The sequence below is a fragment of the Octodon degus genome, unplaced genomic scaffold (assembly GCF_000260255.1).
Source record: "Octodon degus isolate 3935 unplaced genomic scaffold, OctDeg1.0 scaffold00135, whole genome shotgun sequence".
Classification (NCBI taxonomy): domain Eukaryota; kingdom Metazoa; phylum Chordata; class Mammalia; order Rodentia; family Octodontidae; genus Octodon; species Octodon degus.
The window spans coordinates 3965031-3983962 of NW_004524711.1; the positions used below are offsets into that span (position 1 = coordinate 3965031).

General features: G+C 37.9%; 2 protein-coding genes and 1 pseudogene across 5 annotated transcripts; 1 reads left to right on the forward strand and 2 right to left on the reverse strand.

Annotated features, from left to right (window-relative positions):
- Nucleotides 1-10290: 10290 nt before the first annotated feature.
- Nucleotides 10291-11730, reverse strand: LOC111812661 (small integral membrane protein 30). 2 transcript variants are annotated; one of them, XM_023701402.1, is made up of 3 exons: nt 11659-11730; nt 11233-11330; nt 10291-10804 (listed from the first exon to the last, which is right to left on the reverse strand). In XM_023701402.1, exon 3 carries the CDS (start codon nt 10773-10775, stop codon nt 10596-10598), a length of 180 nt encoding a protein of 59 aa, XP_023557170.1. In that variant the 5' UTR covers nt 10776-10804; nt 11233-11330; nt 11659-11730; the 3' UTR covers nt 10291-10595. The 2 variants fall into 2 exon arrangements, with proteins under 2 accessions (XP_023557170.1, XP_023557169.1); XM_023701401.1 differs by having other exon boundaries at nt 11233-11684.
- An 81-nt stretch (nt 11731-11811) lies between these two features.
- On the forward strand, nt 11812-18291 carry LOC101579498 (eukaryotic translation initiation factor 1A, X-chromosomal-like). Of its 3 annotated transcripts, none has more exons than XM_023701399.1 (2): nt 11812-11887; nt 17625-18291. In XM_023701399.1, exon 2 carries the CDS (start codon nt 17657-17659, stop codon nt 18227-18229), a length of 573 nt encoding a protein of 190 aa, XP_023557167.1. In that variant the 5' UTR covers nt 11812-11887; nt 17625-17656; the 3' UTR covers nt 18230-18291. The 3 variants fall into 3 exon arrangements, with proteins under 3 accessions (XP_023557167.1, XP_023557168.1, XP_004641394.1); XM_023701400.1 differs by having other exon boundaries at nt 17667-18291; XM_004641337.2 differs by lacking the exon at nt 11812-11887 and adding an exon at nt 15779-15858 and having other exon boundaries at nt 17667-18291.
- On the reverse strand, nt 13965-16002 carry LOC101579097 (annotated as a pseudogene).
- Nucleotides 18292-18932: the final 641 nt, after the last annotated feature.

Sequence of the window (18932 nt, forward strand, 5' to 3'; positions counted from 1 at the left end):
TATTATATATTTATTCCAACATATATATATATGTATATATATATGATACATATTTTTTAATTAGGTCTTTAAAATTCAGTGTGCCTTTTATGAGATTTACAATGCATTTTCATTGAAATGAGCTACATTTCCAATTCTCAAACCATCTCTCTACTATCAAGTCTAAAGTCTTTGAGTATTAGGAATAATGAGCCCCAGAAAGTAAATTCCCATAGTCTGGAGTAAGGAGATTCTGGTAGTGAAGGGGAACTGGAGGTGGGGGTTGGAGCCATACAGTCTATTGGTCTTTTATTGCTTCATTTGGCAGCTGCTGAGACTTCTCAGTAGAACTGAGCTATCTAATTATCACAGTCGTAAAACACTGATTTAGTACCCATGGTTTGTTCTCCTTCCCCAGTTGAAGGTAGCCAGAGCCTTTCATAATTCTAAGATATCTGGGTTTATGAAAAGTTGTCCAGACATAAGTGGTAGAGTAAAAGAATAGCCATGGAAATAATTACTGTGAGAGAAAGAACCAAGGGCGGTCAGAATTATAGGCTGGGTTCACATAGCACCATCTATTAGCACTAGCTGCTCTTAAATGCAACTTGGAGAAAGTCATAGCTGGCATGCAGAAGTTATTTCACAGTGAAAGGCCTAGGACCACATTATTGAAAGGATGATATAGGGACAGAAGCATTCTCTGAGAGATTATGGAAATAAGAAGGCAAAGTCCAAGACTTGAGGATTGAATGAATCAACGTTAAGGTACCAGAAAAACAGTTGCAAAGAAAGCAAAGGATTAGTAGAGAAGTAGAGGAAAATAACCTAAACATCTTCAGCCTTTTCCCTGTAGCTTCTCTGACAAAACGATCCTTTCTCTTGCTCTGAGTGCGTCTCTGTCCAGTATTCTTGTCACCTGTAGATTATCCTACAAAACAGTGATTAATTTACAATATCGAATGAGAGCACACTTCTTGTCTTCCAGAAACCACCTGAATTTTCTCATCATGCCCAAAATAGAAGTCCAAGTCTTGGTCACGACCTTTGCAATCTGGTCTTTGGTTAAATTTCGAACCCATCTACATCAGTGCCTTCCCTTTCTTTGTTGTTCCTTTAATACACTAAGCCCAGCCTATTTCAGGACCTGCTCCTCTCTGTGCGTGCGCACTTCCTCCATTCCCTTCCTTTCCTTCAATTTTTGGAGTCTTGCTATTTGAGAACATGGACATTCACAAGGGGATGGAGCAGGGGCATTAACATGTACTTGAAAAATACTATAGCAATAATTTTATGTCAGCATTCTGTAGAAAAATAACATATATACAAGCTAGAGCCATCTTAGGCTAAAGATTGTATTTTCCCCCTATAAAACCCTTCACATTTTTCTATGTACAGAATTCTTGAATCAGTCTACAAAAGGTTGTTATCTATTGTGCTAAATAGATATTCATCTTGAATATTCAAGAATAATATAAGAGAAGAAAGGCATATTTTTAAGACTGCTATTACACTGACACTATTGATTTAATGGTCTGTGAAGCAAAACTCTGACTTCTTTTCAGTAGAATCAACCTTCAGTCACATGGTATAATTGCACTTTGGTGCCTTGGCCACGTCAGACCAGCCCCTGCCCCTTCTCACTTTGGCAGCTTTATCCTTCACCTCTAGGGCTCCAATGTCAGAAATCTAACCCTGATCAAGAGTTTCATTTGGTGGTTCTTATTTTTAAAGTGTAGAACCCAAAGGCATACGAGCATCTAGGTAGAGTCAGAAGACTTCTACATTACCAAGACCCAGAAGAAGCACCAGTAATGGTAGATTTACACATTTCTTTAAAGCACTGATGAGTATTTAGAGGCCCTTGCATTTTGGGTGTTTCCTGATCATTTTCTTTAATCTTTTTCTTTTTTTAATGAAATAACTGTGTTGGGGCTTATGTATAGACAGGGAGCCTCATGACTTCCAAGCCTCATGAAGTCATAGGTGTGGCTTTTGGGAGGTGGCTAGATTTAGAGGGTGTGATGCTGGGATTATGGATGTGATGCTGCGATTGATTCATGGTGTGGTGCCAGGATTAAGGGTAGAAAAGCTACCCACCCTGAGAGTGGGTATCCTAGATAAAATACGTAGGACAGAAAGATCTGCTACCCTCACTGCTTGTTGCCTCTTCTCAGCTTCACTGTTTTTGCTGCCTTCTGCCCTCATGAGTGTTTTCTCTTCTGCAGTGCCCCTCTGTCACACCACACTGCTTTGCAACCAGCTGCTTATGGACTAAACTCTCTACAAACTGTGAGACAAAAGAAACCTTTCCTCCTTAACTTTGGTTGTCAGGTATTTTGTGTCAGTCATTAAAATTGTACCTAAGAAAAACTGTTCCTGGAGTTTTTCAAGCTGGCCCCAGTGCTGAATAATCTATTTGCCAAAGCTCTTCTTTACATTGAACATGCTCCTTCTAGAAGGAATTCTTGTTTTAAGGACCTAGCAGCAGAACAGATTATTTATGGCAGACCATTTCTATTCATTTCGTTTCCTCTGAGAAACTGAGGCATACGACAACTTGTTATTGTCCAGGGCCCTAGGACCTCTTTGCAGTGTGGTCAAAGCAAGGATCCTCCATGCTTCTCCTTTGAGTATGCCATAGTCTCTCTTAGCTGTAAAATTCTGTCACTTAGCAACAGCACCGAGGAAAGAAACTTCCCTGTGCGGCATGGTGCACATTAACATAAAAAGGATGAAATTAGTAACATTTTGATAGCTATCATTACTATTGATCACTCCAAAAAAAATGCAAGAATCATTGGACAAGAAGTGCTTGCTTTCAATTATGAAAGCAAAAAGCCATCTTGGAAATGACAATAATGATGCTTTTTCCACTTTGTATGTGGAATCATTTTTTATTTTTGACCCCTCTCACAAACTGCCTACTGTAAAGTTCCCACAATGGCTCTAGGTCTCTTCTCTAGAAAGAGATTTACTATCATCTCTCCTGGGGTAAAACCCTTTCTTGTCTTTTATAAACCCAGATCTTATTAGGTAAACTATAACCTAAACGTTAATGTTTGAAAGTCCATTTCTAGGCTGTAACACAAGTTCCAAGCATATAAGCACCTTTTTGGCACTTGGTCAAAACTGGCGACTTTGCTTCTTGTAGTGTTCTCAGTAATGGCAAGATGGTAGAAATGAGACCAGTGTTGTTAAAATAGTAATTTTTTACATAAGTCATGGAATAGTCAATTATTTGGTGTTAAAATATCCACAGAATACATTGACAGAAAAAAATCTGGAAAATATAGTAGTGGTGTGCTTTAGTGCAGTTAAATTTATGTATGTGGAAGGTGGTATGCAAAAGAGAAAATCATTTTGCAAAAAGTAGGTAAGCAATGACTTGTTTATTAAACATGTTGTTGTTAGGTTTCTTAGTATATAAAACACTAGAGTATAATAAGCAGTTAGTGTAGGTTATAAGTTACAAAAATGCTTTAGTTACTTTAAAGTTGTTATTCATTTGGTCACAATGTACATTTATTTTCCAAGTATCTTAAAGTGCCACGCCTTAGAATCTTCACCTGCAGAGGAGGCCCACGGGAGCTGTGCTCCTGTCGGGCTGGAGAACTCTCACTGAATGCTTGCTGTATTTCTGTTCACCCCCCTCACCTGCATGCAGGGCACAACTCTGCATAACTTCTGCTTCTTTACAAAAACCAACTGTTCAAAAATAAAGACTTCCTTTTCTTGGTAGGTTATTCGGAAAAGCATGCCATAGCCTAAATATGAATGTCAAGTATTGAATAATGACTACTACCCTATGAATAATATGGAATACTTTGAATAATGGCATAATTAATAAAGTCCATATTTCCCTAAGAGAACTATTTTATAAAGGCCCAAAATATTTGAAGAAAAAGGTGATTTTCTAAAATTGGCTTTTATGTAACAATATACATAGCTGGCTGTGGCAGCACATGCCTGTAATCCCAGCATCCTCTGAGGGTGTGAGGACTGCACATTAGAACCCAGCCTATGCATTTTAATGGGATGTGTCTCAAATTTAAAAATAAACCAAGGGCTCCCAGTATTAAGGGCAGAGGTGACTAGGCTGGGGGGTATGTGTGAAGAGCGGGGGCATAAGAAAACTTGTGACAAAGAAAGCATAATAAATGAACATAAAAAGAATGAAATAAAATAGCACAGGTACAAACAATGTAGTAGGGACACTAGAAGGTAGGTATTGTTGACTCCCTTTCAGAAAGCTCTGTGGAGGATATGAAAAATTAAAGTACACAAAATTGAGCCTGGAGGCTGGCAAGACATTTGGTTTTGGTATTTCTGTTACTTTGTTGTTGCTGGAGTGTGTTAAGGGTAAAGACAAGGAAGAAGGGAAAGGAGCAGAGCATCACTCAAAACAAATGTTGGAATCATGCTGCTGATTTCTGCTGGTCATTTGAAAGAAGCAGTTAATGCTTAAATTTTTTTTTTAGTCTTATTTTTTTCTTTTTAATTTCTGATAACCTTTTTGTTATTTTTTTCTAATTTTTTTTGCACTTTTATATCTGATAACCAGAACAGCTAATTTGAAGATAACATCATGCAACACAGCAACCATTGTTGAATTTCTATTAATTTGTTTAGAGAAATTTTGTGTTGTGCTTATTTATTTTTTGATATCAGGGATTGAACTCAGGACCTTGCACTTGCCAGGCAACCACTTAAGCTGCTGAGCTATCACTCTGGCCCCGTATTGTTTCTAATGCTATTTTTTAAGTTACTATTTTGTATTCTTCAAAAAATAAGGAAAAAAAAAAGTTGGATCATTTCTCAGTTAAATTCTCCAGAGTACATATAATACAGTACAGGCTTAAATAAATGCATGAGTGTATATAATCATTCATATCAACTAACTATATCATAATAGTTATTAAAATCATCCTCTAAATGTAATTTAAGTGTCCACAGAAATAACAGAAATATCATAATGAATCAGAAACTTGGGCTATGCTTCTATCCTGTGCTACACTAGCTGTTGATTCCACAGGAGACTGGGATATGGATAGGTGGACATCGAATGCAGGGTGATACACGCCTGATAGAAGATACAGTGAATGTTATACAAGCATACAGTGACATAAACAATCCAGGCTGGAAGGTTGGGAAAAATGTCAAACACAAACAAACAAACAAATGAATAAATACGTTCTTTTCAAGCCAAAGGAAGGGGTGTAAGCCTGGAGCCCTGGGAAAATCTGCAGGCAGAGGAAGGAGCACTGCGCGGGGGAGGAGGAGTGGATGTAGGGAGACCTGAGGGCAGATGGGAGACCAAAAGAACTCACGTGGTATTGCCTACCAAGTTAGAAAGAGTTAATCAAGATAGCTTAGGGCTTGTGAACATCGGTGAGACTGGAGAAATGGGGAGGAGACAAGGGCAGATCAAACAGGGCTTTCTTCCTAAGAATTCACAAAATGAGGAGATCTGACAGTTTTGAACTGGAGTGAACAGGAGGCAGTCTGTGTTTGATGACATCCACCCCGAGGGAGCGGTTGGCTGGAAGGAATTTGGGTAATCTTAGCTACTTCGAAGGGTGAGGTACAAAGATAGCCAACACCCAGAAATTCAAGGTTAGCCATGACAAAGGCTAACCTTGATGGCTCAGTAGAATAAGCGCTTCCCCGGCAAGTGCAAGGGCCTGAGTTCAATTCCCAATTCCGGGAAAAAAAAAAGTTAACCATGGCAACATGGTTAGAGCCTTTTTCTGGTAACAGTTCATTGCTATGATTAGAAGAGGCTACAGAGATGGTGGTTGGGCTGCACAACCAGGACCAGGCCGGACTGCTGGGGCTCACAGCCACAGAACCACAGCCCTAGGAGCTCAGGAGGGAGAGAAATGGGTGGATCTAGGGATCATTTGAGGTGTCTTCCACAGGATTCAGTGAAGGTTTAAAGATGCCAGCTATCCTCTGAGAATGTCTGGCATGCCACTTGAAAGATCTGTTCATTGGGTCTTACCAAGCGTACTATAAAGAAACAACTTGGGCACTCTAAGGTCCCTTGTCCCAGACACCTGCAGGCTGGTATCAACAAGCATGTTGGCTGTTTGCTGCGAACAGAAATGACAAGGCTTCATTTGCTTTTGTTCTTCCTTCTTGAAACGACCCTAATTGTTTGTCCTGTACAGAAAATGAGCTGCCCCTGCTTTACTCAATTGGAACCCCAACACGTACCAAATGACTAGGTTAGTTTTCAGTGAGGAATGTCAAGAGGAAATTAGGTCCTCACTGCTTATAGCTAAAAATGGGTAATTATAATATTTTCAACTCATTAGATATTATTTTAGAACTTAAAAAAATGTTTTTATGGAGCCGCAAAATTTTATAACTAGGAACCCTCTGAGAATAGCAACACTTGTTTTACAGATGAGTTAGGCAGGTTAAACTATTAGCTCAAGGCCAATTGTGCTGAATAACTGACTTTTTTTTTCTTAATTTGCAAAGTGTTGATTAAAAAAATGCAAGTCAGCATATATCATACCAAGACTCACAAAACTGTTTTATCAAAATTCCCTGATATTTTTGTGCCAAAATAAAAGCTGCTCTAACAGACTATCTGAATTAAAATAATAATTTTTGATCATGCCTGCTTCTGCATTCTTTTAAGTGATGTATGCAGATTGATCCAGAGCATAATTATCTTGATTAATATTGGGGAATATGTATTTATAGTCCCAATGTTTAGCAAAGTGCTCCATGATTAGCCCTTTATAAATAATTAACTCTTATGTATAAAATTTCATAATTTCACTTCAGATTATGAAGTACTAAGTAATATTTTCAAAAATTTAATCATCTTTAAATAAAAGATTCAGCAGAAATATTAGAGGAACATAGTGGCTCTGATATTATAGTTAATGAGAAATTAAATCACACATTCTTGTTTTTGCAGCAATTATATATTTTTCTGTTCTTTGAAGTTTTGCCCTTTGGTGTTAGACATGTATTATTTAATCACAGAACATAATTAGAAAAATGAAGTTACTAAAAGAAAAAATATTATTCTGAAAATAATGATTTGACCATTTTCACAATTAAGTATGAAAATCCTATCCAGGATTATTCAATCAAGTTTTTCCATGGCTCAATGCAACAAACATTAAGTATGTTTTATACCTTTTAATAAGATTTGTCAATTCTTTTTAAAATTTAGTATAGGGTCTATAGGGTCTCACTATACAGATCCACTTGTAGTGATTCTCCTGTTTTCAGCATCCCAAGCTCTGGGATTACAGGTGTGTACCGCCATGCCCAGTCTCAATCACCATCTCAGCATGCCCTGGGGGTGGGGCCAGCATGGCACTTTGGGGATCGAACTCTGGTCCCTGTGTCTGCCTAAACAGGCGCTTTAACTCGCTAAGCTATCTGGCTGGTCCTAAGATTTTTGATAAATATTCTGACAGACTATGGACCAGATCTGCTATTCCCTTAGAAGGCAAAACCAAATCCCTGCACCTTTGTAACTGACTTGAGCAGACTAAACTTTATGTTACTTAAGAAAGCCCTATGGCTCAGTTAATTACATGTTTAACATGGCAATGACACAAAATGTTAGAATTCTCTGACAAGGGTTTTGACGCAGTTGTGAGAAATGTCTTTTATTGACTAATCACAAGCATGTTGGAATCAAATGAAAAAAGTTTCAGCAAAGAAATAGGTGACAAGAAAAAAAAATCAAATGATAAATTTTGAACTAAAAATTCAACAGAAGAAATAGTGAATTTGAGGATAGTACACAAGAGATTATGCAATATGAACAACAAAGAAACACAGCTGAGAACTGAAAGAAGTTTTAGGAATGTATGGATCTATAACAAAAGATCTACCACTGGGTCCCTGGAGTCTGAGAATAAAAAAGAGGGTTAGGCTCAGAAAGTATATGAAGAAATGATGGCTGGACATCTACTAACTCTGAGAAAAGACAAACCTACATATTCCAGCAACTGAGTAAACCCCAAACAGGAGAAACACAAAGGTCACATGGAGACACATTCTAACCAAATATGTGAAAACTAAAGACAAAGTCATGAAAACAGAGAGAAACGATGCACTTTTGGCAATAAGGGAAAAGCAAAGCTAAAAATAAGAGAAAAAAGAAGTATTAACAGCTGGCATGGATCTTAAAGTCTTCAATTGTTAATTTCAACTCTTCATTAATCAAGATAACAGGGAACATTTAGTATACATTTAAATTGTGCTGGATACATGGGGAACCCAACAATCCTATTCTTGTTGTAACTGTTCCATGGTAGGCACTAGTCTTCAAAATAAATCAAGCAATTGTACAAATGGAAAAACCCCTAAAAAGCATTTTTTTTTTTTTTTTAAATAAAAGGGATGTAAGAAATTTACAGATGGGATTCCTGAGTGGACTTCAGCTCTGTGAATTCTCTTTAATTCATTTAAAACATACTAGCCTATACTGACAGTTCTCCAGGGAAAAGGACAATAGCTCTTGGATCCTCGGAGCAGCCAGTGGCTGGAAAGTTTAAGTCATTCCACCAGTTTCTGCTATTTTTAGGTAGAACCATATAATCCAATTTATGTGCGAAACGAAGCTATTTTTGGAAGACATTATTCCCATTATCGCCTTAGAAATTCCTGCAGGCTACCTAGAATTCCCTGCTAAGGGGAAATGAGGAAAATGGCAGTTCTCTAATTCTACTTGGGGACTTCTGGAAATAAATGTTCAATAAAGATTGTTTGTTCTAGTTTAAGATTTGAAAAAAAACAGGTGACTAAATGACTGTGCGGTTGTTGTTTTTCATTCCAGTGAAAAAGTTTAGACTGATGAGGAAGCAGCGACCTCTCTAAATTAGAGCCAATGTTCTTGTACGAGAGATGAAATGATTCTGATTTATATCCCCTCCCACCAAAAAAGAGCATGTGGAATCAGGCAATTACTTATATAACATGTAACTGCCAGTTTACCTGAGTGTTACTGCTTCCTCTGATCAAAAGCTGACCCATTACTCTCCTTTTTTATCCAGCGTCCCTCACTCCTTAGGCGCTTTACCATCCTGCCCATGCAAATCAGGTCAGCTGTCGTGGAGAAACACACTATAAAGAGGATTTTACTTGCTGCTGCTGGTTTTCTGATGAAAATTGAGGTTCTTAATGTCACCCAGAGAGCTAGAGATTTAACTATTACCTGGGAAACTATAAATGAGTCTGATGTACTAAGACTGTTTTATACTGGCTCCATTCTTGGAATTCAATGAATCACTGAAGGACCCTTGTTAAACACAGAATTCTAGGATTTATCCCACTGCTATACAACCGGGAGAGGGTTTTGGCAATCAAAAATTTCTCAAGTGCCTATAATGATTTCTTAGTTCTAGTAAGTTCCAGCTGTCTTACTGGACCTGTAATACTGTATGAGTTATCTTAGGCTCTTGAACAATGAATTTCTGACTCAATTATATGAATAGGTCCTAAATTTTTATGTTTTGTGGCTGGCTCAGGCCACCCTGGAGGTGGGACTGGTATGACACGTGGTGCTGGGGATCAAACTGTGGCTGGGCTTGCTTAAGCAGGAGCTTTAGACTGCTGAGCTATCTCACTGGCCCTAAAGTCTGCATTTCTAACAAATTCCCAAGAAAATGCTGTTGGTTTGAGAACTTTCTAAGCAGCTAAATCACAGAAAGTGTATGTATATCTTATTTGGCTGGTTTACAAATCAGCACAGGTCATTACTCTTTCCTTCTGTATCTGTAGGTTTTCTACCAGGGTACTTTCCTACCTCAGTGCTACCCACTTCTGTCACTCTCTTCAAGCCAGTGATTAGTAAAGATAAGGCAACCCATTCTTCTCTACCTGTCTTAAACAGAAATTTGTATACACATACAAAATATTCAAAATAAACAGAAATGAACACCACACATGACCTTACAACATAATGTTTATATTTAATATAGTACTGTACTTCTTGCCATGGGGATTTCACTCAATAGTAAAGGTTTTTTAATTACAGTATTTTTTCCATTTCAATGTCAATATAAAGGGTTTTTAAAAAAGTTTAAATCTTTCCATTTTTTTCATCCCACTATTAGCTATACTGAATATATTGTTTTTAAACTTTCTCCCCCAAAGATAAAAATTTCAATGTTTGGCTATTTAATATCTAAGTACAATATTAACTTGCACGACAAAATAAAAATCTGAAAACATGGAGGAAAGATTCCCCAGCATTTCAGGAGGCAGTGAGTGAAACTAAACACTGGTCATTTGGGAAATTCTGGGCAAGTGCTTCCTTATTTCTATTGCATGTGTTCTGGGGATTATGAAACTATGAACTAGAACTTACCTATTTTAAAGCCATCTTTACATTTTTGACCTGTTTTCTAAGTAACAAACTATTGGCTGCATTTTTCAGTGTATTATTTGTTAGAAAGGAAACATTGTTTTCCTACTTCACAAATGCTGATTTGCTTCCCTTCTCTGGGAAACAACCAAGAATGTGAAACCCTCTATATACTGTTTGTTGGTAACTTTTGGAGACCAAAGTCAGGTAGGGTCTCAATAGTACAAAGGTTTGCAGAGTGGAGTTTGATTGAACAGGCCCTTAAAAGTCACACCTGTCCATTTCTCTTCCGTGCATACACCCCTAAGCAAGCGCAGATGCCTGTAACGCTGAGAACCACACCTAACAAGAGAGCAATGGCATCTCCAGCTTCGACTGCTTCAACAGCGGGCAGAACCAGAAGCAGAGAAATGAGGACTATGAACAACTGTGTTGAAACTGAGGTCATGATGTCCACGTCTCGAAGGCCGGAGGTTCCTAGAATTTAAACATGGAAACAAAAAGGATCCATTAAAACGTTCTACCTTTTGGAATGACAAATAACAGTCCACTCCATCTCTAATTTTATGAATCATTTCAGATACTGTACATCTCATTTTTGAGGTGAAAAAACTGAAGGAAGTTAGAAGTTCTTAAAGACAGTCATATGGGAATAATCTCATGAAAACCAACATCCGGGCTCCTGCGATTCAACAGGAAGGTCAAGAACATATGCAAAGATCAAATAAATTAAAAAGTAAAACATAGTTTAGAACAGAAAACAAAAAGCACAAGACAGTCGAAAATTGAAAATATCCTAGTGAGTAATAATTACATTTTCTGAATCTCTCAGCTAGGCAATGAACCAATTTGGCTAAAGTCACACAATATATAACTCCGTGAAGCTGTGCGGAATGCAGACTTACCAAAGAAATGATATATATAAAATTGTATCTGACTTGAAATTCTGGATTTCCTTTCCGGATCTCCGATGCTGAGGCTAAGAGAGTACACGTGACACGGCCTATTGGAGTAGGGTGGGAAGAAGAATTTAAACATTGTTTTAAAGAGGGAGCTAAAGTCAGTACAGGGCGGGGAGACCGCACGGAAAGGAGAGAAATGACTCATGCGTAGAGAAAGCACTTTATCCAAGAGAACTACATTTAAAGTTCATCAGTTCTTTTACACAGAAAAGATAAAAGAAACTGAGCCAAGAAGCAAGTTCTTTCCAAGACTCGGCGCAAAGATTTGGAAAAGAATCCCTCCTTCGGCCCGGCAAGGCGCAGATTTGCCCCGTTTTACAAATACGTCGGGACAATCCAAGTATCCTCAGAGATGAGCTCGTACATTACCTTCCGGGAAGCAGCCATTACAGGAACAGCGAAGAGGGCGGAGCTCCTCGACTACATTTCCCAGAATCCCCTCGCCTACGACTCCCGTGATGCACCAGCGCTCGGCTGTAACTGGCTGAGCGCGTGACGGTGGCGTCCCGGGGAGGTGCGCCGGAACCGGCTCGCGGGGCTTCCTGACTGGAATGGACCTCAGAGCGGTGATGTTATTTATAGAAAGGCACTGCTATAGGTAAGGAGACGACGGCAAGTAGCTTTTCGTGCCCTTGTCAGGGCTTGGAGACGCACAAGGGATTGTGTCTTTTTCTTCGAAGTGAAGACGTGACAGCGCGGAGAGGGAAACGCGTAGTCGTCCCTGTCGGATGCCTTTCATTCAGGGGCTTCCGGCGTTTCGCCGCAAGTAGAGAATTCCTGTCCCCGGATCCCTAACGTGCCCTAGATGTTTGCTAATTCAGTTCAACAGTGAGAAAAATAAGCACTTTACGAAGATATTTTGGAAAATAATTAGAACTACTTTGGTGCGAAAGACACGAGCTTCAGCAAATACAGTGTCAACTCTGTAAGCAGAACATTTCTTAGGACTCAAGATACACGATTCTGAATTTCTCGTTCCAAGAGTGCTGTTCACTGATTCCCTGTCATATTTTTAGGAGATAACCTCTCCCACTCCCAAATATGCCCCAATACTTATAAAATGTCAGATTATTTTTCTAAAACCTTATAAGTGGATCATGTGCATATTGAAGCCTTAACTCGTTCTGAAAGGTCCTCTTGACGTCTTACTAGTTGGGAAGCCCTTACCATACCTTTCTAGTCACCTCGTCTTTTGAGGTTATTCAAATTTACTTACTTGACTATTTGCCATGTCACTTTCAAAATTATGTGGCAGCTTATGGTGAAGCTTTAGGCCTTGCTTAAGTCTTGCACACATGCAGCTACATTTAGTTACATGTCCATAACCATGCATTCTTGTGTTGTTGGATCCTTTTTCATGCACGTTCTTGGTCTCTAGACAGCAAAGATTTATATTCCTGGCATCTAACATGTAATTGGTAGGTGGTGACAGTAGCTAATAATAATTTACTTAGATCAATATGGCAACAAGATTTTACGAGAGACTAAAGGGGGCCAAAAAATAAACCAATGTGTCTAGCAAGTTGAAAATCAGAGAATCACTGTACAGTACTGTATTTCTTCTCTTAAATTTGATTATTTTAACAAGTTCTTGCCAATTACCTCATTTATCTTTGTTCTACATTTAGTTTTGTACCCTTTTACTCACCTTTTCTTGAGACAGGCTTTCACTGTCAGCTATTTTTTTTTTTTTAGGTAGAAAATTTTTTTATGTCTTCCAAAATACTCTTCTATATCCTAATATGAACATTTGGGGGATTTAATTTTCCTCTATATGTTTATTTCAGTTAGCTAAAGTCTGAACACTAATCTTAGTATTGTTAAAGACTTTTTTGGGTTTGTCAACATGGCAGGTAATGGTTTGACTTTAAGTTTGAAATATCTGTGGGTAGTTAACTTTTTTTTTTAATTAGTGTAGTAAAAGGTCAACTAATGATTTGATCCATCTATAAAACAATGGCAGAAATTGGAGCAGGGCTGGTTGAGTCCAAGTAGCATTAAAATAAAATTTCTTCAGTTTTCCTTATCAGTACTGACCCCAGGCAGGTGATTTGACAAAGACAGTGCTGTGTGTGCTTCGGTGTGCCACATTACAATCCTTGTTTTCAAGTCAGGTCATATTCTACCTCTCAGTTCTCTGTCCTTAACCACCCTAACTAGTCATTTTAGAAAAAAATCCAGTAATTTACTCTGCTCCTCATGACTCTCCAGTTTCACCACGTTAGGCAGAAGTTCAAGCTCCTCGCCAAGACTTGCAAGTCCCTGCACATTCCAGCCTCTCTGCCTGCCTTCCTGAAGTCACTATAGCGCTTATTTCATTCACCTTTCTTTTGTTTCTTAAGCATGTAATATGATGACAATTTTCTTGTAGACATTGTCCTGTTTTTCGTATACTTGTCCCACAGACATTGTCATGATGCTTTTCTTAACATTTCTACGGTTCCATTTAAGCTACACCTCCTTTTCTGAGCATCTCACTGAAAAAGACAACTCTCAGTTTCTTCTCTTTTTTTTTTGCAAATTCTCTGTGTTATTAACTGACATTTCATTAAATGTTTTTATGTTTTTTGTACATATATACACAAATGTGAACATTTCACGAGGTGAATTCTGTGACTAGAACAGTTCTTAGCATGATACCTATTTAGTAGATACTTTATTAATGAAATCATAGACGAATGAAGATAGTATAAGATCAGAGTTTGCCATATTACAATCCTTATTGAGTAATATTTAGTCATTATTATACTGCTCATAGTATACATTACCTTATAAGAAAAAAGTCTGCTTTGAGGCCAGACTATGAATATATGTCGATTAAAGTATCTCACATTTTTTAATAATAATTTTACTAGCAAGAATTTATGTCTACGTAGAATAAGAGGCAATGACATCTCAAACAGGAATGTACTTAGTTCTGAAACATGGATACATTACTCCCTGTTTCTTTGTCTAGCTGGGGCCATAGAGTCTTAACAGCAAATTTTAATTGAAATCCCTGGGCTACTACATTAAGTATTTGGGTGATCAAGTTGAGAGTTTAGTGTTTCAGGTCAAGAACATCTAAGCTAGTGCTACCTTTCACTAAATGGAGATCAGAGTTTTTCAGAAATTGGTGGGTGTCAGGGACTCATAAACCATAGTCTTCCTCAGTAGCAAGTGAGTCAAGCCACGACATTGTATTGGAGTTCACAACTAGACCTATTCATATTTCCCCTTAATAATAGGACATTGGCCACTGAGAGCACTGTACTAGGCTGAACAGTCACTAGGCTGATAGGATAGGATGGGTCACATTGGCTGGAGCTACTCAGTAGCTAAAGAAACAATTTGAATCCTTAATTGAAGCCAAGTAACACTTAGGCTAGTATTTTGCAGAGTGTGTAAGAGATGCAGAAAAGTCTTTTCCTGAAAAGGCATAATTTAGAGCCCATAGAGGCTATGTTTCTTATTCACACCAAAGAGTTTCAGTTATATGGGAGTTAATCACACATATAAACTTGTATTGTCCAGAAAGATAGAGGAACTTTACCCTCGGGAATATAGTTATGCATTGCTTGGCTTCTGGAAGTCAGTTAAGAATGCTGGATGGGCCAGACATGATTTTGAAAAGTTGTGAGATTATCTCTCTACTTAGTACTTTATCTATGGTAATAGGCTAAGCATAGACTTTGAAGACTGTCAGTGTTTGACCCTAGATTAACACCTGCTATTTACTAGCTTAGTGAACTCATAGAAGTTATCTAACTTTTTGTTTTTTATTGATACACTATTTGTACATATTTATGAGCTATATTATGATAATTGGATACATGCATACAATTTGCAATAATCAGATTATGGTAATTAACATTTCCATAGCCTCAAACATTTGTCACTTTATGTGTTGACAGCATTTGGACTCTTCTCTTGAAGTTATTTTGAAATGCACAATAAATTGTTATAAACCATGTCACTCAGCTATGCTATTGGATATGGGAGCTCATTCCAGCTATCTGACTGCATTTTGGTATCCATTATTCAAACTCTCTTTCTTTTTTCCTTTGCTAGTGATCACTGTTCACCTCTTCATTTTATGCAGTCAAATTTGGTAGCTTCTGACAAGGTATAAGAGCCCCCTTTGTCTATGTCTGCACCAGCATTTAAGTTTTTTTTTTTTCTTCCCGATAGGTGTTACAAATGAGGTGAGAGAGAAGTATTGAATTCTTTTTTTTTCTTTTTAAAATTTATTTCTTTTAAGATCACCTCCTTACAATTTACAGAAAGAAAACACAAAACAAGAAACAAACTTCGTTTCCAATACATAAACAATTTGCCAGAGTTTAAAGCATTACCGGTAACGCTGCTACAGAAAAGCGTACGCTTACTCCAGGGCACTTCAGTATTCCTGAGGAATAAACATGATTTCTCCTGCTCCTGCTGGGATGTCCTTGGTGTGGGTCACTGCTCCTGCTCTTTGACATATTTTCCATGTAGAAGATACGGAGACTGGAAATCATGCTGACAGTTGGAGTAGGCCATCCTCAATCCCATGCCAGTTTGAAGGGCCACATTCTTCTTTTAAAGAAGGTAAGAGAAGAAACAACTCCTAATCCAAAACCAGTACCTATCTTCACGACTGCATCTGCCAAGCACTGGTCCCACTTCCTGCTGAGGTCAGATTCTGACATGTTCCCTGCCTGCAGCTCCAGCTCTGAATTCTTTAAAACCTGAGTCTTCTTACCTGTATGTGGGAAATGCCAGTGTTCATAGGATTATATATAGAGAGTAAACAAGGGGACATGTAAAATGCCTATAGTCAGTGTCAGACTAAAAGTTTCAGAAATACAGGAGTAACTTGCTTAGAAAAATGAACGAATAAAAACAAAAGATGTCTGAAGAATGAAACTTTAAGAAACAATAGGGACATCAAACAATATATAACAAGTGCTGCACAGGAAATTAGAGTCAAGATTAGCTTATTTTCTGGGAAGATGAAGAAATTTTTTTTTTTATTATACCAGAGCTTTTATTAATGATAAGTGAATCCATCCTATTTTTAAAAGCTTAGCTCTTGCTAAGCCTTTTTAAATAAAAGCTACTATGCAAGAACCGTTTGCCACACACAAACTATATCCACAACTAAGACTTTATATCTAATACAACACTGAAAGCTAAAAAAGTAGAAAATGTACAAAGCAAAACTACTGAGTCAATTAAGCTGCTTTCTACCACTGTGTACACTGCACATGGAGAATGACACAATCAGACAATGCTTAAAAACAATTTTACAGGTTGAGTCTCTAAGACCAAGAAATTTCCTAATAAACATGATTTCATGCATATGTGATATATGGGTTTTTAGTTACTATAACAAATTACTCGAGACTGGTTACTTACACAAAGAAAAGGTTTATTTAACTCACAGGTTTGGAGACCTAAGGGTGTAAAACTGGTATTGGCTTAGTTCTTGTGAGGGAAGTCTCCCTCTTGACTGTGTCATATTCTGGTAGAGGGACACACGCGCAGAAGAGATTACATGGCCAAGTGAGTCTGAAGGATGAGCACCCCGTGATCTCTTCTGATGGCATGCCCCCCATGACCCAAGGAGCTCCCATTAGGCCCCACCTGCCAAAGTTTCCACCACCTCCCAACAGGGCCACCCTGGGGACAAAGCCCTTAATCACAGTGGTCTCTCTGGTGACTTAAACCACATCCAAACTATAGCATGTGATAAGATTGATTGACAGTTATAATCTAAAAGTTCTGGTAGTGACCTGATAGGCACCAGGAACTACACACCAGAATAACTCTAATAATCCAGTAATGTAAGTGCTGTTATCCTCTGGTACAGATGAGAAAATGGAGGCATAGGTAGTAGTTTCTTACAAGAGAGTGATAGAGTCAGGCTGTGAATCCAAGAAGTATGAAAAAACCTATACATATTTTTCAAACATTGTCTACATGCTTTTAGGTGGAAAATGTTGACAGAATCAACATCACTTTAATTTTCATTGAAGCTTATTCATGGTGATGCATCGAGAGATGGTCAGTACCTATCTTTGTTTGATGAGTGAGAAAATGTTACGGAACGCTTTGAAAATTGTTGCTGGAAGTTAATAGCTTAAATTAGCCACTGCAAGAATATAGAGGTGGTTAACAATTTTGTATGTATAGTTCTCAAGAAAATATTAATTTCTCTGAATAGACTAGGTGCTTGTTATGATGAAGAGCTGGTAACCATGGAGACAGCATGAAGTTTATAAAATTAAAAACATACTAGATGAAAAATGCAAATAGCGTAAAAAATGAATCATGCTCCAACTGGTCGTAGCTTTATTTCCTTAAATTTAAAGACTTATGAAGAGAACCTGATCTTCTCTCTCCCATGCATGCAGCTTGGCCTCCAGCACCAGCCTCGTCCAACAAGGTCCTTTGCCACACCTGTCATGCCTCTCAGGGGTGTCGCCAGCGCTGCAGCCCTCCAGGAAACCAGAGAAGCTCCTCCACTGTCTTTACCACCATGCCCAAGAAGAAAGGTAAAGGAGGTAAAAACAGGCACAGAAGTAAGAATGAGAATGAATCTGAAAAAAGAGAATTGTTGTTCAAAGAGGACAGACAAGAATATGCTCAGGCAAACGAGATGCTGGGAAATGGACAATTAGAAGCGATGTGTTTTGATGGTGAGAAGAGATTATGTACATCAGAGAGGCAATTGAGAAAAAAAAAAGCTTGGATAAATACCTCAGACATTGGATTGGTTGGTCTCCGAGATTACCAGAATAACAAAGTTGATGTGATTCTAAAATACAATGCGGATGAAGTGAGAAGTCTAAAAGCATATGGCGAGCTTCTCAAACATGCTAAGATCAATGAAGCTGATACATTTGGTCCTGGAGATAATGATGAAATTCAGTTTGATGACGTTGGAGATGATGAAAAAGACATTGATGATATCTAAATTAAGCCTAACGTTTTACATTCTAGTTTTTTGGAAGTGTCCTACAATTTGGATTTTGGCCATAACCCTCCAATTTGTTTTCATTAGTGTGATTGTAATTTATTAAGGCAGTTTGATTTGGTTCTAAGGTATTTGCTTCTGTAAAATCTGTTAATAATGAATTATCTTAAGTGAAATGTTAAGCCCATTTTATTTTATTGATAGAATAGAACTTACGGATAGAAGACCCTGTATATTTCAAAAGTTATTACTGCCTTTCCTGCTTTGACCACTTCTAGTAAGTAATTGGATGTTTTGAAAAAAAAAAAAAAAAAACTTATGAAATTTACCTGGCCATTTTCTGAGTTAAATTGCTTATTTTTGAGACACTGAATCTTCCCTTTGGATATCTCATCTTGTTCATTTGATAATGCCTTTCATCATTTGATAATGCCTTTCATGTAGAGCAAATTTAGGCATGTTAGAATGTATGTAGGGACAGTTTTATAGATAAACTGTATCTATGAGGAGGTGGTTTTTAGCTTTGAACAAGTACCTGAGTCTTTTATGCAGATATTTATTGTAAATTTTCAGTCACAGTAACTTATTTCTTTTTGTTTTCTTTTCTTTTCTTTTTTTTTTGTGGTACCAGGGATCAAACTCAGAACCTTGCACTTGCCAGGCAGGCTCTTACACCACTGAGCTATCTCCCTAGCCCCCACAG